Source organism: Cnephaeus nilssonii (genome assembly GCF_951640355.1).
Source record: "Cnephaeus nilssonii genome assembly, chromosome: 10".
NCBI lineage: Eukaryota > Metazoa > Chordata > Mammalia > Chiroptera > Vespertilionidae > Cnephaeus > Cnephaeus nilssonii.
The window spans coordinates 10,629,337-10,651,903 of record NC_137081.1 but is presented as its reverse complement, the minus strand read 5'-3'; the positions used below and the strand labels follow the sequence as shown (position 1 = coordinate 10,651,903).

General features: G+C 41.7%; 2 protein-coding genes across 8 annotated transcripts in view; one reads left to right on the top strand and one right to left on the bottom strand.

The window, feature by feature from the left end:
* The window catches only part of CARF (calcium responsive transcription factor), a 41,834-nt gene extending 40,266 nt beyond the window's left edge, over positions 1-1,568 (bottom strand). For 6 of the 7 annotated variants that reach the window (XR_013814123.1, XR_013814124.1, XR_013814125.1 and 3 more), the window contains exon 1: positions 1,259-1,568. The gene's annotated coding sequence lies outside the window, so the exon portion shown is untranslated. Of the gene's footprint in view, positions 1-446 lie in introns of all 7 variants that reach the window. The other variant, XM_079782999.1, reaches the window with a different exon arrangement.
* A 246-nt stretch (positions 1,569-1,814) lies between these two features.
* WDR12 (WD repeat domain 12) lies at positions 1,815-14,231 on the top strand. The gene is made up of 13 exons (XM_079782799.1): positions 1,815-2,208; positions 2,960-3,054; positions 3,892-3,986; positions 5,470-5,576; positions 6,443-6,558; positions 7,695-7,849; positions 8,025-8,070; positions 9,424-9,509; positions 10,268-10,408; positions 10,529-10,634; positions 10,792-10,924; positions 12,756-12,828; positions 13,865-14,231. Exons 1-13 carry the CDS (start codon positions 2,168-2,170, stop codon positions 13,940-13,942), a joined length of 1,272 nt encoding a protein of 423 aa, XP_079638925.1. The 5' UTR covers positions 1,815-2,167; the 3' UTR covers positions 13,943-14,231.
* The last annotated feature ends 8,336 nt before the right edge of the window (positions 14,232-22,567 follow it).

The window sequence follows — 22,567 nt, the reverse complement described above, 5'->3', positions numbered from 1 at the left end:
ACATCTACGTGATAATGACGGTAATCACGGTTCACGTTTACCAGGCGCATTTAGTTCCTACAGCCGACCCAAGCGTGGCTCAGAGGTTAAGACACACAGGGGTGAGCAAAGGGAGGCTGACAGTTGTGTGTAGGGAACTAGCATGCAAGCCGTGAGCACGGCAACAGCTGGAGCCGCCCCGCACAGCCACAGCCGCCAGCCTCCGTCCGCCGGGGCAGCATCGGAGCCCGGCGCGGGGCTCCCGGGCCGAGTTCTAAACTCGGAACACGGTCCTCGCTTCGCCGCCGCTGCTCTCCAATCAAAGTCCGGCTTTTCGCTTACGATCACTTCGCATACTCTAGGAGCGACTGAAACATCGGATGTCTATCTAATTGAAGTACATCTTTAAGTCACTTGTTTAAAAAAAGGAAAAAAAAAAGAAAAAGGAACGCTTTAGTTGCCTTCACCTGTGCACACACCGCTGTGCCCCCCAATTTTGCAAAGCAGCTCGGCCTGCTGCTAGCCTGCTGTTTCCTGAAGCTGGGAGCTTCCCTGGGGAACGCCTTAAAAAGTGACTGAAATCTGAACAGAATTGTCTCTCTCCATCCATCCTCCAAAAACAACTACATTTCATTAGAATAATTCCCGGTCACTGACGATAAGATATGATGAGCCTTTTGGGTCACTTAGACCCCAAAAATAAAAAAGCGGAGGAGGTGGTGTGGAATACGCCTTTCCCCTCCTAAATATGAGATATAAAGGGGCTCATAAAAAGAAGAAGAAAAAAAAAACCGAACCCTAAACACCGGGCCAAGGGGCTGCGCGAAGGACCACACGCGGGGCGCTGCCGCCCAGGGGCCGGGTCCTTCTCCGCGGCGGCGGCCCGTCCTCGGCTCCGCGACCCTCCTCAGGGCGCCGAACCCCCCTTCCCAGCGGTCTCCCCGGGACCCGCGAGCCTCCCCCGGGCAGGAGGCGGAAGGCCTGGCCATGTAAGGCCCCGAGGCGGGCGGGGTCCGGCGGTCGCCACCGAGGTCCGGCGGCGCCAGGGGGCGGCGGCCGGCGGTTGCTTAGGGACCGGGAGGGTCAGGAGGTGATGGGAGGAGGAGGCGGGAGGAAGGGGGGGGGGTTGGGAAGTAGCGTCCGGTCCGTCCGCGCAGACAGCTCCGCCAAACCTCCAGCTCCCCCAGTCCCGCCGCCGCCGGGAGCTCTGCAGGGCGAGGAGGGAAGTCCACAGAGTGCCGGAGCAGAGGGGAGAAAATTCAAAACGAGTCTACTCAACCTCGTCTTGGCTCCGAGGCCCCGCCATGGAGACCAGCGCAATGCGCAGGCGCATCCCCTCCCGGAGCGCGCAGCGCGGGCAGGAGATGAGGCCACTGTCGGCCACCGTCGTCGGTTCCCACTCCGATGGCGTTCTTTTATTTATTTATTTTTTTATTTCCTTCTTCTCATCTGGATTTAAAACGTGAAGCCGGAGGCGAGCGCCCACAAATAATCTCGGCAGGGTGACTCTGCTTGTGAGTGTGCGTGATCAAATAAACGCAGAACGGCTTTAGTAAATTAAAGCGGGAATAAAGAGGAAATATAATAAATATCTGGCTGCAGTCGGGATGGTTTAATAAAAATAAGAAAAAAGAGAAAGCATTCCGGGCCAAAAAATAAATACTTAAGTAATCTCATGATGCAAGTAAGATATCCTGAGGGCAGGGTGGCAAAAAAAAAAAGACTACAATTCCCAGCGGTTACAGCGTGAGAAGCGCTGCTTTCTGGGGGTTGTAGTCTCTAGGACCCGTGTTTGAAATATCGGATCTAAAGACACCCGGTTATATAATAAAAGAGAAGGCGAGAGAGAAGCAGATTGGAACTGGGCCTTTCTGTGTCTTCCTACTCGATCACAGGCCTAAGTAGATGAAAAGAAGTCCACCGAGATTAGAGGGACGCGCTGCTGTCCTAATCGATGATGCCTGATCTGGGGATCGGTAGTTGATGTGTGCGGGCTGGGCCTCCGCGCAGGGCGGCCGCGTGGTCTGTCTGGCTGCGGGAGGCGGGAGGGAAGGGAGCGGGGTCCCAGCCCCGGTGCGGTCTAAGGGTGAGCTGCCTCTTTCTGTGAACCGCAGGGACCGGAGAAGAGGGGGTTGTCTGACTGTTACCCCGAGCGTTTCTGTGGGCAAGCTTGGTGTGCAGCCCCGCGATGGCCCAGCTCCAGGCACGCTTCTTCACCGACAACACCAAGTAAGTAAGAAGCTGCTCGCCTCGCCCCTTCCAGGGATCCTTTTCAGGGACTCCTTCGGGGCGACCTGGTGGGTGTCTGTCTTTGCCGCATTCACTTTCACACCCCCTCCCCCGCCCCCGCCCCTGTCCGTTTTTGCTGGACTCCTCGCTGGACCGTGTTCGCCGCTCAAGCGGCAGCGGCACCTCTCGAGGATTCCTCCCGCCGAGCCGAGCATCGGCGACTCCACACCATTTAAATGGTGACCGTGGAGGAGGCACACCGTGTCACTGCACAGGGAACCGGGTCGTGGCAGGCTGTCTGCTCCGGATGTTTCAGTTTTTGAAAACACAACTTCATTTTTTTTTTTAAGTAGGTGGTACACTCTGTTTTCCTAAACCAGGCTAGAAAGAGCAGCTCTGAAGAGGGGGTTGGTAAGACTATTTTTTTTTAAATAAGAGTGTGAAGTCATTCAGTTACAGATTTTTGGATTTATATACATATATTTATATGTGTGTATACATACGTGTATATATAAACATTTTTAATAACAGTCCCCAGGTCTATAGCATTCATTTGGAACCTAATTATATCCTGCCTTTTGGTGTGTTATGGTAGTGTTTTGAGCTGACCTGGTAATTAATTTTGTTAATCCCATGTAGCAAAATGTCTGACATGTATTAGATACCCAGTGAATGTCTGTTGATCAAATAAATGCACATTTGTTAAAATAATCTGTGGACATAATCTTGATATTTCGTTTCTGTTTCGTAGATATGCAATAGACGATGTTCCCTTCTCAATCCCTGCAGCTTCTGAAATTGCTGACCTTAGTAACATCATTAATAAGTTGCTGGAGGCTAAAAATGGTAGGTAGTAAGTTCTGAAAAGTCAGGAGACGTCACAATACCACTAACTCCAATAAATTCCATCACATTTTTATTTCCTTATTTTGGTTTTATTTTATAATACTGCATACATTTTATAATGGTAAAATTTATAAATTACAACATATGTGGTTCCCTGCTAATACTTTAAAAAATGCTTTAAAAGTTTACAGTAAAAAAAATATTTTTAGGACTAAGGAGATAAAGTGGTTGAGATTTAGGAATAAAGATTTTAGTATAATAGTTGTGATGTAAAGGTAATCAAGACGTGACTGTGCTGAAGAGGGCTGAGCTGGGTTGGCAGAGAGCAAGCATCTAGATGCTTGGGCCCGCTTGCTATACTTCTACAAAATGTAATAAATGCCAGTGTTTATACTGGTATTTTTTTTAACTAAGATAAGAATGGGTAAAACATTTATAAACATGTAAGAATATCAAACCATTTATAAAGATACAAATATTAAACATATGCTGTGTGAATATATTAGCCCATAAAATTAATATAAACAATGTGTGCAACAATATTGATTAAACAAGATTGGCCATAAATTGATAATTGGAGTTTTATGATAGGTACATGAAGATGTATTATAAAATTTATTCTCCATTTTTGCATATATTTGAATTTTTCTATAATAAGATGGTTTTTAAAAAGTAAAATCACACATGAAATAGAAGATTTAAACACTTTATTCTGGAGAAACTCAGAGGCCACACTGGGATAATAGGTACCTGTTTGTTTTGGAGTCTCTCATATACATCTCTGCGAATACCACTTCAGGTCCTCTGAGTGATGATTTTATTATGTATTTTCTTTAGAGTTCCACAAACATGTGGAGTTTGATTTCCTTGTCAAGGGCCAGTTTCTACGAATGCCCTTACTCAAACATATGGAACTGGAAAACATCTCATCGGTAAGTTCAAATGCTTACTTGCTCTACTTTTCTCAAGTTATTACCAGATAATGTAGGCGAACTCCATTTAGAATCAGGCTGAATCTGCGGTAACCAGTATCCTTTTGATTATTATTTTTTTCCTAGAAATTTGAATTTCAGTTTTTTATATACTCAAGTTTGAAATCCTCTCTTCTGAGAGTATATTATGCAAGAAATACAGATGAATAAATATGGAAAGATACCTTCATATCTGTGGAAGAATGGTCAAAAAAGGCAACAACAAATATATATTTAATTCTCATAAAGGTGTACAAAATGATTGTGCACCCAGAACAACTTATAGCTTAGGCCAGTGGTCGGCAAACCTCAGCTCTCGAGCCACATGCCTCAATCAGATTGAGGACGTTTTTAGCAAAGGCCAGCTTAGGAGTACCCTAATTAAGTTAATAACAATGTACCTACCTATATAGTTTAAGTTTAAAAAATTTGACTCTCAAAAGAAATTTCGGATGGTGGGGATAAGGGGGAGAAATCAACCAAAGGACTTGTATGCATGCATATAAGCCTAACCAGTGGTCAAGGACAACAGGGGGGTGGGGGCATGCGTGAGGAGGGGTTTGGGGTGGGAATGGGGGGATGAGGACAAATATGTGATACCTTAATCAATAAAGAAATAAAAAAAAAAGAAATTTCAATCGTTGTACTGTTGATATTTGGCTCTGTTGACTAATGAGTTTGCCGACCACTGGCTTGGGCTATTGTGATTTAAAATGATTTTTCTCCCCTGTAATTTTCAAACTTTTATTAATATTGCTTTTATCATTTAAAATATAATTTGGGGGGCAATTTTTAGAACTGTGGTAAAATACTCATAAAATTTATCATTTTAACCACTTTTTAAGTTTATAATCCAGTGGCCATTAACTACATTCACAATATTATGCAACCATCACCACTATTTATTTCCAAGACTACTTACTACTTCATTCTAAGTAGAAGCTCTGTACCCATTTAACAATATGCTTTTGTGATTTTATAATTTAAAGTTTCTTATATTTTTTTTTACAAAATGTATTTTTATTGATTTCAGAGAGAGGAATGGAGAGGGAGAGATAGAAACATCAATGATAAGAGAGAATCATGGATTGGCTGCCTCCTGCACGCCCCCCATGGGGGATCGAGCCCACAACTCAGGAATGTACCCTGACCGGGGAATCGAACTGTGCCCTCCTAGTTCATGGGTCAACGCTCACTGAGCCACGCCAGCCGGGTTTCTTATATTCTTTTTTCCCCCACTTTTAGCATAAGTTTTCCAAGGTCATTAATATTTCTTAATGTTACTCATAGCATACTGTTAGGTCACATAAAGTTTCACCTTTTGTATGGCTCCAGATTTTCTGGGTTATGAAGGGGACAAACATGAAGGAGATGTATTAAACTGGGGTGTCTTTTATCTTCGTAAGACTGCAACACCTGATGTCTGGTTTCTCTCTGTGACTAGGAAGAGGTTGTGGTACTAGAATACGTGGAGAAGTACACTGCACCTCAGCCAGAGCAATGCTTATTCCATGATGACTGGATCAGCTCAATCCAAGGGGCAGAGGAATGGTATTGCCAGATGAACGTTCTTCTATCCCTTTTCTTATGCCACCATCAGTCTTCTTAAGTGCATGATGGGAATATTCTCTGATTTCTCTGTTCTTTGTAAAAATGATTTGTGATACATGTATCAGTGACCACACCAAAGATCTTTACATTCACTGTAGTCTAGAAGAAACATATCTATTAGTAAGTTTTCACTTCTGTGTCAAGATGTGGTGACATTTGTATTCTGAATAGGTCAAGTGCCAAGGCATTTATTTGATTTGCTGCTTTTAAGACCAAGGATATTATTTGTCTTATAGAGGGGGGCGGGTGGAATCCTTTAATAAGTTACATATCTCCTGGCCTGCTATCATGAAGGTGCAGATCATGCTATATTAGGGCTAAAATGGGCAGACCGGAATCAAGAAGTTGTGGCTGGCTCAGAGCAGATTCCCCACTGTCCTTACCTGTAGAAAAACACCTCAAGAGTGGTGTATATGGTAGCTTATGTTCAAAGAATCCTCCCTGTAGTAATTATACAAAGTTATGTTTTTACTTTAAGTGGTTTTCTGTGTTTTTTTTGTTTGTTTGTTTAATGGGTTTTACAAGGACTGTTAGGCTTTACAAGCTACTTGCTTAGCTTTCCTAATAGTTGTAGTATTTACAACAACAGTTAAAGTGAAATATAGGATTTGTCAGTATTACTGTTTTTATTTTTAGCAGGTCAGGAAAAGCCAAATATAATATCTTCTGTTCTGCTCTAGTGTGTTTTGAAATCTCATATTCAAGGAGAATTTTAAAGTATAATCCTCAAAATTGACTTTGTTGTTACCTTAGAAATATAATTGATTTCAGGAGCTGAAAAAGCTGCTTTTTCTATTTCCTCACAGGATCTTGACTGGTTCTTATGATAAGACTTCTCGGATCTGGACCTTGGGAGGAAAGTCGATAATGACGATTGTGGGACATACAGACGTTGTAAAAGATGTGGCCTGGGTGAAAAAAGGTAAGCACTCTGCCTAAACGGAGAGCACTCCTGGATAAGGATTGAAAATAAGCCATTTTCAGTGCTGGGGCAGAAAATGCACAGGTTAGGAAATGTCTTGTGCCTCAGTTAGTCTCACCTCTTTCAAAAATATAGTGTTCAAGAAGAAAAGGATTATATAAAAAATTCATACATCAGTAAAGTGAACCCTTACTAAAATTATATCAGACTAGAGGCCCAGGGCACGAAATTTGTGCACTCGGGAGTGGGGGGAGTGGGGGTCCCTCAGCCTGGCCTGCGCCCTCTCAGTCCAGGAACCCTCGGTGAATGTCCAACTGATGGCTTAGGCCCAAGCTGTCAATCAGACATCCTTAGCACTGCCGTGGAGGTGGGAGAGTCTCCTGCCACCGCTGCTGTGCTTGCCAGCAGTGAGCCCAGCTTCTGGCTGTTTGGCGCTCCCCCCTGTGGGAGTGCACTGACCACCAGGGGGCAGCTCCTGCATTGAGCAGGATTGGGTCAAAACCACTCTCTGACATCCCCCAAGGGGTCCCGATTGCGATAGGGTGCAAGCCAGGCCGAGGGACCCCACAGGTGCACAATTGGGGCCAGGGAGGGACATGGGAGGTTGGCCAACCAGGGAGGGACCACGGAGGGCTCCAGGGCGTGTCCAGCCCTGTCCCGCTCAGTCCCGATCAGCCAGACCCCAAGCAAGCTAACCTACCAATTGGAGTATCTGCCCCCTGGTGGTCAGTGCATGTCATAGCGACTGGTCGACCCGTCAACTGTCTGCTCCTTGGTGGTCAGTGCACATCATAGGGAGGGGTTGAGCAGCCTTAGCATATCATTAGCATATTACACTTTGATTGGTTGAATGGATGACTGGATACTTAGCATATTAGGCTTTTATTATATAGGATAATACATATTTTCAAGTTAGGACTGTGTGTGTTAAACTCATTTCTCTTAGTGTATTTTTTGAAGAATCTTTATACTATAAGTTAGCTTCTTTTTCAAAGCTGGACATGAGCTTTTTTTCGTTTTCGTTTTTTTTACGTTTTCCTCAACAACAGCAAATTCAATTCTTTGGTTTCAGAGCACTATCTATTTTACCTTTTTGTGATTACGTGGTTCTTACTCCTGTGCTCTCCTTTCTTCAGACAACCTGTCTTACCTACTGCTGAGTGCCTCTATGGACCAGACTATCCTCTTGTGGGAGTGGAACGTGGAGAGAAACAAGGTGAAAGCCCTGCATTGCTGCAGAGGCCACGCTGGGAGTGTGGACTCCATAGCTGTTGACGGCTCAGGAACTAAAGTAAGTAGCTACTGGGTCATCAGGACTGTGTTGAGTTCTACTCTGAACTTACGTAAAAATTGTTTCCTGTGTATATTCATTGTGATTGGTGACTATAAAGCAGAGAAAAACAAGGCAAATAATATGATGGGCTATACTACAAACTCTTTTTCCTTTCATATATATCTGTTTCTAGTTTTGCAGTGGCTCCTGGGATAAGATGCTAAAGATCTGGTCTACAGGTAAATCAAATATCTCTTTTACTTTGACTTATTAATATTTCAAGAATTTTAGTGAAAGTTCTTTGTAGCCCATATGTTACCATAAAAATGGACCAGGGTTTTGTAAGATACAAAGGCTCATAGTATAGAGAAAAATTAGTATATTTCTTTGTGTTTCAAAATGTTTTTCTACCTCAGCATCCCCATATTAATTGGATGTCCCTGAATTGTTGCACATGTCAGCATGTTTGGTGTAATGGGACATAACTGTCTGAAGTCCCTTATTCGGGAATCTGGAAATAAACTAAAGTATCTTTTGAGTAATTTTTATACACTTTACTATTAGAGGAATTTTCTTAAAGCTGGTTTACTTAAAAAAGCAGACATTTTTAATACAATTTTATCAAACTTCTCACTTTGGAAACAGATTAGAAGGAACAATTAGAGGAGGAGGAGGGAGGATTCTCAGAGGCCGGTGCCTTCACAGTAGTAAGAAGATATTGAAAGAAGAAAAGGGGGGAGAAACTCACAGATACTTAAAATTTAAAAACAGTAGCCTAGACCTATTTATGGCACAGGTAAACAGATCAGAATAACTGTTACTTCGGAGGTAACTGCTGTATTGCAGCATAATACCCTAAATATGGTTTACAAAGGAGAGTCCGGGGGATCAGGAAAAGCTTAAAGAGTTTTAAGTAATTATGTGTAAGATGGCAGGAAATATATAATCCATTTTAGTAGATATTCCAAAAATGCTTAAAATAAACAGTATTGAGGCAGGAAATAGTTTAGAAATTTTCTCCTTTATGGTATATTTTATTTTTTCATAATTCTGGGTAAATGAGATATGTATATTAGTTGTTATCCTTAGGGCACTTACAGTCCAGTTTGGGGAAAACTTCAAAATCCATAAAATAGTTACCAAACAAAAAATAACTATATGTGAAACACTTAAATTCATTGTTAGAAAAGTAAAAGAAGAATAAACATGGCTGGAATGTATGTCCTTTTAACATGTGTTTATCTTGTGGCATTCCCTTCATGATATAAATGCAATCTGGTCAACTAACAATAAGCAATTTTTCTTAGATATGGTAATGAATATTCTTAATGATCTTAAAGACACAGTGAGGTCAAACTGGTTAGCTTCTAGGAATTAATGTATTTTACTTTCTCTGTTTGGAAGATAGGTAACCCAGGTATTGTTTTTATGTATAATTTTCTATTATCAAAAATAAGTAGGAATATCTATTCTAGCCAAATGAGATAATGTGGAGAAAATATGTACCCAGAAATGTAAGAGTTCTTTGAGACTGTTTGCAATTAATGTTTACCATAATTTGAAAAGTATCAATCTAATTCTCTATGATACAGTCCCTACAGATGAAGAAGATGAAATGGAGGAATCCACAAATCGACCAAGAAAGAAACAGAAAACAGAGCAATTGGGACTAACAAGGGTAAGTATTTGTGAGAATTGCTATCCTTGGCTTAGGTCTGTATTGACAAATTGATGTTTCTATCTCCCTCTCCCTCTCCTTTCCTCTCTCAAATCAATAAAAACATTTTTTTTTAAAAAATAAAGAACTGTAAATGCCTTGCCAATTTGGATAGTGTGCCAGTTGTAATTTATTGATGCATTTCCTTGATGTTGCAACCTCTAAAGAATATGTCTGAGAAGAGAATTTGTTGAATTATAAAAATCCTTTACACAGAGGTAGTTTTTTGGGTTTTGTTTGTTTGTTTGTTTTTTAATCCTCACCCAAGGATATTTTTCCATTGATTTTCAGAGGGAGTGGAAGGGAGGGAGAGAGACAGAGAGAGAAACATCAGTGTGAGAGATCGATTGGTTGCCTCCTGCACATGCCCGACCAGGGCCGAAGATCAAGCCTGCAACCAAGGTACATGCCCTTGACCAGAATTGAACCTGGGACCTTCAGTCCGAGGGACTAGGCTCTAGCCACTGAACCAAACCAGCTAGGGCGAAGGTGGCCTTTTTTTTTATAATCTTTCCTTTAATTGAAGTTTTGCATACATATAATTAAGTATATAATTCAATGAATTTTTACAATACCCAAGTAATCACTATCCAAATCAAAACATTGAGAATTACCAATACCCTGAAGACTCCCTCTAGCCTCCCTCAAAATAAGTAGACTCTAAAGGTAATCACTGTTGTGACTTATATCACCTTAGTCTCATCTGGCTTTCATTTTAGACGCCCATCATGACCCTGTCTGGTCACAAAGAAGCAATTTCCTCGGTTTTGTGGTCAGATGATGAAGAAATCTGCAGTGCATCCTGGGACCACACAATTAAAGTATGGGATGTTGAATCTGGCAGTCTTAAGTCAACCTTGGTAAGATTTACAACTTTAGTGGTTCTGCGATTAACTTTGAGCTTTTAAGTGGATAAGCTTCTAGAGATGATAAATTTTAACCCACCCTGGTTAAATGTCCTTCCCTTTTTTTTTCCCCAGACAGGAAATAAAGTATTTAATTGTATCTCCTACTCTTCACTTTGTAAACGTATAGCATCTGGAAGTACAGATAGGCATATCAGACTGTGGGATCCCAGGACTAAAGGTGAGTCCTGTGAACACTGGAGGAAAATGTATAAACAACATCCATTTCTCTTTTCAATAGAGATGTGTATAAAAAGCTAAGTTTCTACGTACTTCTTTTGAGATTTGTTCTGCCTCTTCTAATATTCAGTCATTGTTAACTTTTTTGCTTTGTTCAGATGGTTCTTTGGTGTCACTGTCCCTAACCTCACATACCGGCTGGGTCACGGCAGTAAAGTGGTCTCCTATCCATGAGCAGCAGCTGATTTCAGGTTCTTTAGATAACATTGTCAAGCTGTGGGATATAAGGAGGTAAGTCCTATTTACGGTCCACAAAAGAAATATATCAATTGCCTATTGCATACAGAGAAAACAGTGAATACTGAAAGGATAAATATTGATATCAAAAAGAAAGACCAGAATCAAAGGCATTTTCTTTTGCTAACATTTTTTTGCAACCTGAAAGAATTTGTGATTGTGGGGGTTTTTCGGACAAAAAAATTCTACAAGTGTATAAAATCCATCTTTCTGACCTTGTTATATATGTAAGACAAGAAAAGACAGAGGTTAGAAAAACTATCCTGAACTTTAATATAAATATAATTATAGAAGTAGGAGGCCAGTGGTCTCTGAATAAATAGATCTGTGATCAAGTTATAAATTATGTTAATAAAAATGCATGTTTGATACTTACCTTAAATCTGCTTTTCTGACATCCTTATACTACCTTATGATACATGACTTATTAATATCTATGAGGTATATACATTTTAATTGGCTACTTTATATAGTTTCTGATACTGCTAGTTACCAAATAGTTTCTGATACTAATAGATAAGTGCTATGAAGAAAATCAAGCAGAGTAAAGGGGACACTTCTTTGGGGGAGGCCTCTCTTTGAAAGTAGTATTCTAACAATGAATTGAACAATGTGAAGGTATAGGCCACGCACAGATCATGGCAGGAAAAAGCAGATGAGGTGGGGAAAGCCATTGCATATTGACAAAATAGCAAGGGAGTCGGTGATGATAGAGTGGAGTAAGCGAGGAGGAGAGTGGCTGCACATGAGGCAGGTGGTGGTGATATTGAGCAGTATCTTGTAGGCCACAGTAAGGAATTTAGATTTCATTCTAAGTCTGATCAGGAGGAAGGCTTTGGAAATTTTGAGTAGGGGAGCAAGAATGAAAGCAGAGAGGCTAATATTATAATTCAAGTGTCAGAATAGTGATTTGGACTCTCGGGGTAGCATTAGAGTAAGTGGTTGGATTTTAAGTATATTTTGAAGATAGCTCTTTGGTTGTTTTCTTTGTTTGTTTTTTAAAAATATATTTTTATTTCAGAGAGGAAGGAAGAGAGAGGGAGATAGAAACATCAATGAGGAGAGAGTATCATTGATTGGCTGCCTCCTGCATGCCCCACACTGGGGATGGAGCCCACAACCCAGGCATGTGCCCTTGGCTGGAATCGAACTTGGGACCCTTCCGTCTGCCGTCCGAGGCTCTATCCACTGAGCCAAACTGGCTAGGGCAAGATAGCTCTTTGGCAGGATTGGCTCAGAAACTGAAAGTAGAAATAGGAGTCTAGGATAATGCCTGTATTTTTTTACTGAGCCATTGGGTAATTATTGGTGCCATTTGCTACAATGGGAAAGAGTAGAAAAAAGAGGTTTATAGGGGGAAATCAAGAGTTTCTTGGTTGTTTTAAATGTGTAGTGCCCAGAGACATTCAACTGTCACCCAGGGGGATATGCATACCAAACTCAAGGGAGAAATTTGGCTAAAATATAAATTTGGGAGTTATCAGCATATAGATGAGTAGATCAACGGTATATAAAGCCATGATTTGGGAGTAAAAGTAAAGTAGTCAAGGAAGTGTGAAGATGGGCCTAATTATAAATTTTTATAAATAAATAGCATTTTTCCTGAATATATTTGTTTGTAGTAAATCTCGGTCACTTGCTAATGATGTAAGAAAACAGGAGAGGTGGTCAAGTAAATAACCCAGAATTTTAATGCTAAGTTTTTACAGAGGCAGGGATGGTGAGGGATGGTGAATGCTAAAGTTTCCAGGAAAGTCTAGCTGATCATATATGTTTGTTTTGTATTATGACGTGCACATAACATGTCAACATTTTCATCTTTTAGTTGTAAGGCTCCTCTCTATGATTTGGCTGCTCATGAAGACAAAGTTCTAAGTGTGGACTGGACAGACACTGGGGTAAGATGTTAGTTATTTGGTGAAGAGGAAAATGTATCATTAGAATAAATCTGGTGTTTGTTGTATTTCATATATCTGATATTTATAATTCTCTATTCTAAGTTTCCATTAATATTATTCATAAAATCTCAGACTCCATTCAAAGAAGGAACAAATTTGTCCATCAATATTAGGAATAGAAAATATGAAGCAATTTTATTTTTATGAGTATTTTAATGACATGTTTCAAATCCATAAATTTGCTACTTTAGTCTAATTGGATCAAAGTATTTTCCATTTAGAAAAATCTTATGTAATGAATCTAGATTATAAAATGTGTTTAAAGAATTATAGCTTAACTATTTTTATGTATATACATTAGCTCTATTGCCTAAGAATTCTTTTCAAATACAGGTCCTAGGGCTACTTGTATAATTTGTTATATCCATTTACTGGCAAACAATTAATGTGCTGTCCTTTAAAAACTTAATTTTTTTAAATGGGCAAAACTATATTACCCTTCAAACTTTTTATTACATTTCTTAGCAAATCCTTAATAGAAAGTTACACCTTAACCAAATTCAAATAATCACTTTTAAAGCTTTAATATACTGTATCATAATATAGTGAAAATTGATGTAACCAGTCCATCCTATCCTATATAATAAAAAGGTAATATGCAAATTAGCCCTCACAAGATGGCTGCCTACGACCAAGGGTTAGTGAGGGACGACCAAATGACTGAACAAGCAGGCTGTGTGGGGCGACCAGGCCAGCAGCGGGGGGCAGTTAGGGGCAATCAGGCAGGCAGCGGGAGCAGTTAGATGCGACCGGGCAGGCAGGCAGGCAGGTGAGTGATTAGGAGCCAGTGGTCCAGGATTGTGAGAGGGATGTCCGACCAGCAGTCGGGCCTCTAAGTATAAACTCACAATGCAAGTTAACTGCTCATCCATAATTTCTCTGTAATCTGAATCACCAGTATTTACTTAGGTTTATTATCATATGAAATAACTGTCTTTACTTCTGTTTGTGTGTTTTTTTCTCTCCTTTTATGCAGTTTCTTCTGAGTGGAGGAGCAGACAATAAGTTGTATTCCTACAGATATTCACCTACCAGTTCCCATGTGGGGGCATGAAAGTGAATGATAAACTTGACTACAGAGATTCTGTAAATGTAAATGATAGAGAATCCTCAGATTACATCAGTGCAGATCACCCTTGATAATAGTTATTACTGTCTTTTTCTTTATTTTGTATTTATTGAATAGTGTGCATTTATAAAATATAAAATGTGACTTGCATTCTCTACCTTATGTAAACTCTTGAAATAAAACTGAGTTTATTATTTCTTTTTAAAGGTATTAGTTTGAATTAAGATTTTCTTTTGAAATGCTATAAAAGCATATATTAAAAATACAGTACTTGTCCAGTGGTGGTGGTTTTTTAATTTCTGATAGAGAAACTGAACTTTTTAAAGTTAGTTGTTTTTAAAAAGCATCTAAAAAATAAAATTTAATACAGAAAAACTTAGAAATGCAATTTGCTTTTGTTAAAATAAGTGATGTCTAACTGTAATAAGACTTTGAAGGAGATGTTGCCAATTTATTAAGAATTTGTTGAAATACTCTTAAGTGAAGTACTTCATATTAAAGATAAGTCACCATCCTTTAGAAACTGCATACAGATTTCATGGTAACAAGGAATCCTTCTACCATACTTATTCTTGTGTATAGATAAGAACAGGTTTTTTAGACCAAACCCTTCAGTCAGTATTAGATACAAACTTCCTACAAATGTTATAGAACTGGTCTAAATTCATATGTGATATACCAAATATTTAAAGTAAATGCCCTCTTCCATCTTTAATGGATTGGCATTCCTCAAGCAGAGCACTTCAACTTCTGGGTAATATATGGGGAATCAGTTTGATCATATCATTAGACTCTAATGCAATATATATCTTTTTTTTTTTTTTAATCCTCACCCAAAGTGATGTTTTTCATTGATTCTAGAGAGGGAAAACAGGGAGATGGGGGGGAGAGAGAAACATCAATGTGAAAGAGAAACATCAATCAAATGCCTCCCGTATGACCGGGGATCAGACCCACGACCCTTCAGTGCACAGGACAATGCTCTAAACAACTGAGCCACACTAACCAGGGAACAATATATCTCTTATTAAAAATCTTGTTTTAATTTTTAAATTAGAGTTGGCATACAATATTATATATTTTAGGTGTATAATTCTGTGATTAGAGATATAACTTACAAAGTAATCACACCAATAAATCTAGTTACCCATCTGGCTGTAGTTGAGAGCCAAATTAATTGAGTGGGTTAAGTTAAGCGCCATGTCAATCACCAGTGACTGACGACTACCCGTGGTCGGCAAACTGTGGCTCTCGAGCCATATGCGGCTCTTTGGCCCTTTGAGTGTGGCTCTTCCACAAAATACCACGGTCTGGGCGAGTCTATTTTGAAGAAGTGGAGTTAGAAAAAGTTTAAGTTTAAAAAATTTGGCTCTGAAAAGAAATTTCGATCATTGTACTGTTGATATTTGGCTCTGTTGACTAATGAGTTTGCCGAAAACTGGACTATGCTTTCCGTCCGGAAGACAAAACAGGCTGGGTGCTTAACGTGTTAAACCAGGTATAAATTTACTTCTCTTGTGTGTAGCTGTCCAGGGCTAGTGCAGAGGTTTTTGTTCCACACTCCTTGGGACTCTGGCATGCACCCTCTACTCCTGTACTACGGACCAAGAGCTAGAGCTCCAGTTCCATCATTTTTTTTCTCTCATTAAGTGATGAAAATTCATACACAAAGTCTGTTTTTCTCATTTAGTGAAGATCTGTAAATTTTATGTGTAGTTTCTGAAAATATTTTAATTTTCAGAGAACTGGGATAAATTTATATTTCTGTTCTGGGTGGTCTCTGAATGAACCTTTCAGGCAGAGTTATTAAAAATAGTTTGCCCTGCCCTAACCAGTTTGGCTCAGTGGACAGAGCGTCGGCCTGCGGACTGAAAGGTCCCAGGTTCGATTCCGGTCAAGGGCGTGTACCTTGGTTGCAGGCACATCCCCAGTAGGAGGTGTGCAGGAGGCAGCTGATAGATGTTTCTCCCTCATTGATGTTTCTAACTCTATCTCCCTTCCTCTCTGTAAAAAAATAAATAAAATATATTTAAAAATATATATATATTTTGCCCTAGCCCGTTTGACTCTGGATAGAGCAGCGGCCTGCAGACTGAAGGGTTCAGGGTTTGATTCCCATCAAGGGCACACACCAGGGTTGTGGGCTCCTTCCCCATTAGGGGGCGTGCAAGAGGCAGCCAATCAATGATTCTCATTGATGTTTCTATCCCTCTCTGAAAAAAAATATTTTTTTAAATTCCTAAGCTAAAGACATCTTAATATTTCCAATCCAAATTAATTCTATAGTATAAATAGCCTACGCTTTTTTCTGTTCTAAAACTACTTTTATTTCAGGCTTTTAAGGTAAGTACTCTGTAATAACATTCTACAATATCACCCCATTTTACCTCTTTCATGATATTACAGACTTAATTATCACTTCAAACGTGAGCTTTTTCCCACTTACTAGCCTATACGTCGTAGTTGTAAATAATTCACATTTTGTAAAGTTTTAGGACAGCTGATAATTTGTCACTTTAAAAAGCACTTTGAATTTATTTTCCATCAGTAACGTAATTCTTTTGCCTTATTTCCATTTTCCTCCTTGAGGTTTTTAGGCTCAAATGTTACTTTTTGCTCTTGAAGACATTTATGACAACAAATTATGTGCATTCGAGATCAGTTATTAACAGCTGTTAACATTTCCCGCGTGCTGGCTCGGGTACCGAAAGCCCCCAGGACTCAGGAAGGAGCCAGGCTCCGCGCATAGCCTCGCTGCGGGGAGGGGGGGCGGAGTGTCCGGCAGGTGCGGGGGGAGGGGGGCGGAGTGTCCGGCAGGTGCGGGGGGAGGGGGGCTGGAGTGTCCGGCAGGTGCGGGGGGAGGGGGGGCCGGAGTGTCCGGCAGGTGCGGGGGGAGGGGGGGCGGAGTGTCCGGCAGGTGCGGGGGGAGGGGGGGCCGGAGTGTCCGGCAGGTGCGGGGGGAGGGGGGGCGGAGTGTCCGGCAGGGGCAGGGGCGGGGGGACCCGGGCCATGGCTCAGAAGAGGAAGCCGAGAACTCCGTCCACTTACCCACTCCCAGGTCTCCCGCTCGGCTCCTTACACCGATGCTCTGCCGGTTTCTGACGCGTCATTTCACTTGTTCAGTACCGAGTTCGGAGAGGGGTCCTGAGTTTACCCAAGACCCGGCTGAGAGCCCGAGGCGGGACCGTCGGGTTCGGCGGGAGCGAGAGGGGAGCGAACGCGGGCGCCGGCGGGGGCGCCGGGCTGCCGGGTTTAAATCTCCCGCCTCCCGCAACCGGAGCCCGACACCTCCGCGCGGCGGGGCGGGGCGGGGGGTGCTGGGGGACGAGCCACGGCCTGCGGGAGCGGCAGGGCGGCGTCGCGGGGTTCGCGGGCGGCGGCTGCGGGGACGGACCTCCGCGTGGCCGTGCGCGACCCGAGCAGACTCCTGCGTGGCGGTGAGTGCGCCTCCCCTTGGCTCCCTGTCACCCCCGGCGGCACCGGCCGCGCCCTCCGCGGACCACCGGGGCCCAGCTCCTTGGTTTCCATGGCGACGCCCCAAGGTGCAGACGCCGCGCGTGGCGCCCGCCCCGCACGCACGGGATCTCTCAGGGCCTCGCCGGCCTCGGCGGTTCCCTCGGGGTCCGTGGCCCCTGGGCCCTGCCTCCTGGTCCGATCTCCTCTGGGCAGAACCCGCAGGGAGCGGGTTTGGCGGCGCTGGGTCCTCTCGGACCAACGGCGCGTCCACCCGCGCGAGCGCGCGCGGCGCCTGAGGCTGGGTTGGGTGATTTCTCTCTCAGGTGGAGATCCTCCCATGAGAGGCAAACGCTCGCAGCCTGCAGGTGCTTTCCTGCTGACCTCCTGCTGCTGTGCTCCTTTTAAGTCATTGTCTGGACACGGGCATGTCTTCAGAAACTAAGTGGCCAGCGATGGGCACAAACCAAACAGAAGCGAATGAGCGGTTTACGGCGAACAGCGGATGCACGAGCTGGGGGGGCGGGGGCGCCGCGCACAAAGCTTCTTCCCGAGGCCTTGAACCCAGCCCACCGCAGGGATCCTGCCTGTGGAAACGCCGATCCTCTGGTCAGGTGCCCAGATGATGTCATTGGTCAGATACCTGATGCTCGGAGAAAGATGGAGAGGGGAAAACATCCATCCTGGCAACCGACCCTGGGTTTGCCAGTAGAGGGGGTGGGATTATTTTTCATGTAAGAGATGATCTGGAGACACAGAGCAAAAAAGCTATTATGAACTGTAGGTGACTGTGAAATAGCTTCTTGGGAAGATAACGTTTACCCGTGGCTTTCGGTTTTCTCTAAACATTCATGTATTGATTTATTTAGTTCTGACTTAGGCAACGTGCTGTAAGGTGATATTACTTTAATCATCTTCACATGAATATTTATGGTAGCCACCGGTGCCTCATCCTTTAGTAGGACTTAATTATACATTTGTTGGCAAAATAATCACCTCGTGGTATGTACATATTGTTAGGTGACAAATTTTTAATCGTTTGATAATTGTGCCTAACATATCTAGTATTCTTTGAAATGTCTGTATCTGTTTAATAGTGCAAAATTACTGTACATTTGCCATTGAAACAGTTATGTGGAAGACTGTTTTAATTACAACTAATTATAATTATTGGACAAATCATTATAATTTTAGAGATAGATGAGTGCTTACAGACCAGCCAGTCCAAAGTGCAAAAACTGCAAACAGCCTGGTGGGAAAACTAGGGAGCCACATTTTTATTACAAATATTTATTATAAAACAATAAAATTAATATTTTCTAACAACAGATGAGGTGTGACAGACTTTTATTTTGTTTTCTTTTTTAAAATCTATTGATTTCAGAGAGGAAGGGAGAGGGAGAGAGAGAAACATCAATGAAGAGAGAGAATTATTGATTGACTATCTCCTGCACGCCCCCCACTGGGGATGGAGCCCCCAACCCCAGCGCCTGGGCCAGTCTCTTACTAGATCATGTCTAGAATACGGGAAGATTGTTCTGAACTTTCTGTTTAGTCTTTCTGCTACTCAGAAACCTTCATTGGGCCCAATCCCTATGAATCAGTTGATTGAACGTCATGCCAAACACCAGGAGGTCAAGGATTGGATTCCCAGTCACATGCCTGGGTTGTGTGCCGGATCCCTAATGGGTGTGCAGGGAGCAGCTGATAGAAGTTTCTCAACAATGTTTCTCTCTCTCTCTCTCTCTCTCTCTCTCTCTCTCTCTCTCTCTCTCTTTCCCTCTCCCTTCTTCTCTTTGAAATAAATAAAAACATATAAAACAAACAAAACAAAACCTTTATTGGCTCCCGAAGCTTTATTATCTGTTAGAGTTTAGAGATCTCTACAATCTATCATCAATCTACCTTTCTCTTCTTTAGCCAATATATTTGGAATGACATTTCCTTGCCTCATGTTATTAAAGTCTCTGCTTTTCTTCAATATTTCACTCATGGTAGCCAGCACACCTGAATTCTAATCCTATTTCTGTTATTAATTAGGTGTGATATTGTTGGCAGGAGAGGAGAATAGGAGCTTTCTTATAAGTAACATATATGTGATTTAATACATAGTCTGTGTAATAACTATCTTAATGTCTCAGACTTTTTATGAACTTACTAATTCTAGTCAATTTTCAGATAAGTAAAGTTGCTACATAAAAGTGTAAGTACTTAATATATATTTAACAACAAATGAATGAATGAATGACTCTCATCTTTGAATAAAGGCTTGCTAGTGTTGCATAGTGATAATAAATAAAATATTGAAAGACAAAATAAAAAAGATATAACTGTCTTGACAATCAAGTAAACATTTTTAACAATTATAACTGTTATACAACAATTCCCCTCCACTCCTCACCCCAAAGTTGAATCATTAACAAACTCTGATTCTGAGGAAATGCTGATTGTGTTTATAAGAAAATTCATGGCTTGGGAGCCAGAGAAATCAGGAATACTGCATTAACATTAAACAGCAAACCTGTCTAGTGTATTTTCCTAATTGCATTAAACAGTAATGTTATATTTAGTCAAAAGTCTTCACAGATTATTTTTCTCAAGGAGATTTCGGTGCTTCAGTTTGCACATTACCATCAGTCTGTTTTGCTTGCTTTTCAGTGTTGTCACAGAAATGGGATATTATAAGTAAAGTGAGTACAGAACTGCCGCTAAAGTGAGTATTGATTTGTTTTAAGATTCATACTCTAGCCCTAGCCGGTTTGGCTCAATAGATAGAGCATCGGCCTGAGGATCGAAGGGTCCCAGGTTCGATTCCAGTCAAGGGCACATACCTCGGTTGCAGGCTCCTCCCGGGCCTGGGCCCTGGTTGGGGCACGCGCAGGAGGCAACCAATCGATGTGTTTCTCTCACATCGAGGTTTCTCTCTGTCTTTCCCTCTCTCTTCCACTCTCCCTAAAAATCAATGGAAAAATATCCTCGGGTGAGGATTAACAAAAAACAAAACAACAACAATAACAAAAAGATTTGTACTCTAAAGCCAGGAGATAGCTAAAAATTTAACTATTGTAAAGGACAGAAATGAAAGTCTTCTATGTGATGACTGTGTTCAAGTGAAAAAACAAACAGTACTCTTTTTAGAAATAAAGAAGATTTCTATTTAGATGACATTGTAAGGTTTGCTCCAAACTTATAAAAGTTATTCAAAAAACAAACCCAAAAATATGTGCCTTGGCGAGATAATAAAATAAACAGGCACCAGAAGCAAAACAGAAAGTCAAAGTGGTGAGCGGTGCTGCAGCGGGTGGGCTGAGCTCTCCCTGGAAGAGTGGGCCCTGGCACCTGGGCGTTCGGTTCCGGCAGGCTAGTGGAAATGAAATGTTTCCCGTGCAATGTTCCTTCAACTCGCTGATTAGAGAAGCAGTGATTCAGATATCACTGTACCGGGGCCCCTAACATCTATATATATAAAAGCCTAAGCAACTGTTACCACCGGTCACTATGATGCATACTGATCACCAGGGGGCAGGTGCTCAATACAGGAGCTGCCCCCTGGTGGTGAGTGCACTCCCACAGCCAACCTCCTGCAGTCAGCCAACCTCCTGCAGTCCTTCCCCCTGGACTGGGCAAGATGGCCCCGATCACCGGCCAGGCCAAGGGACCCCACCCGTGCACGAATTTGTGCATCAGGCCTCTAGTATCAGTATAATACACTGTGGAACCCCCCAAAGGTGAAGTAGAGAAGACTCATAACCACTAGATAAGGAGGAATAACCTCAGAGAAGAAAAAGGGAAAAAATTAATCTGTACTCATAATGAGCCTGCAAAATTTAGCCAACAATATTAAAATTTGAAACAATAATTCACTCCAAATGAAAATAATTTTATGGAAAAGTCTAAGAATTCTATACATTTAGGGTACAAAGAGAAAAATGATGGACTAAAAGCCATTAAAAAGAATAAGAAATTAGGAGAATATGAAGAAGAATCACTTAGATATCTTAGAATTTTTTTTAAAAGGAAGTCACTGAATTAAAAAAAAAGACAACTCAAAAGCTGGGATCAATTCTAGACTGAACAGAGTTGAAAAGAATTCATAAATTGGAAGATTGTACTGAGGAATCTATTCAAAATATAGCACAAAGAAACATATAAAAATGAGCCATTAAGACATATAAAGAATAATACCTAATAGATAAAAAGAAGAAATTATGGCTGAAAATATTTGAGGGGACAATAGCTCTCTAAAATATTCAACGGGGAAAATAAAGCTTATTTTAAAGGAGGGACAGTTTTATCCCAGACTTTTTTTTAATTTTTTCTAAGAGAGAGAGAGAGAGAGAGAGAGAGAGAGAGAGAGAGAGAGACATTGCTTTGTTGTGCCATTTATTTTTCCATTCATTGGTTGACTGCTGTATGTGCCCTGACCAAGGTCAAAACCACAACCTCTATTATCTGATATATCAAACCAGCAAGATTTGGTTTTCTGCTCAACCTATCCCCAGTGGCAAGCGTATATAGCATTGCCCTCAGTCAAAAAAACACAAATATGCAAATCTCACTGTTGGCCGATTTACCCACCCAGCTAACGCCCTCCCCTTGCAGGGACTGTGTGCGCTCTGCAGGTAGGGTAGCTTCCAGAGAGGAAAAGGAAGATGAAGTTTATTGCTCTCAAACCCAGGCAGATAAGTGACTCTTTCTTCCCACCAAGGAGAGTGAGGGAGTGGAAAGAGGCCAGGAGAAAACTGTCTGAGCTCCATCAGCATGGAAGTCGAGGTAGGGAATAGAAGATCCCTAGATTTTGTTCTCTTAATTGATTGGGCCGAAGCCTGCAGTCCACTTAGGAAGAGGTCAGTAGTTTGTCATACATTTGGACTGACCCTCACGCTAATAACAATCTTTGGGGGGGGGGGGGGGCGGGAACTAATCAAAAGCAAGTCAAGGGCAACTAAAAGCGAGAGAAATTGGAGGGGAGAGATGAACTGCAAGTTTTCCCTCAAGACTATGAGTCAGAACAGTATAATGCTGCTTGCTCTGTGTAATGCATTATAAAAACATAATACTGTTTGCTGTTTTAGGTGGATCCCAAATAGAATACTGTTGGATATAGTATTTTTGTTTTCTATAAATTGGAAGATTTTCTATTAGCTCCCATGTATT

Coding starts and splice junctions, on each gene's coding strand:
- WDR12 (XM_079782799.1), top strand. CDS start 2,168: ATGGCCCAGCTCCAGGCACGCTTCTTCACCGACAACACCAA. Junction 2,209..2,959: donor TTCTTCACCGACAACACCAA/GTAAGTAAGAAG, acceptor TCTGTTTCGTAG/ATATGCAATAGACGATGTTC. Junction 5,577..6,442: donor ATCCAAGGGGCAGAGGAATG/GTATTGCCAGAT, acceptor ATTTCCTCACAG/GATCTTGACTGGTTCTTATG.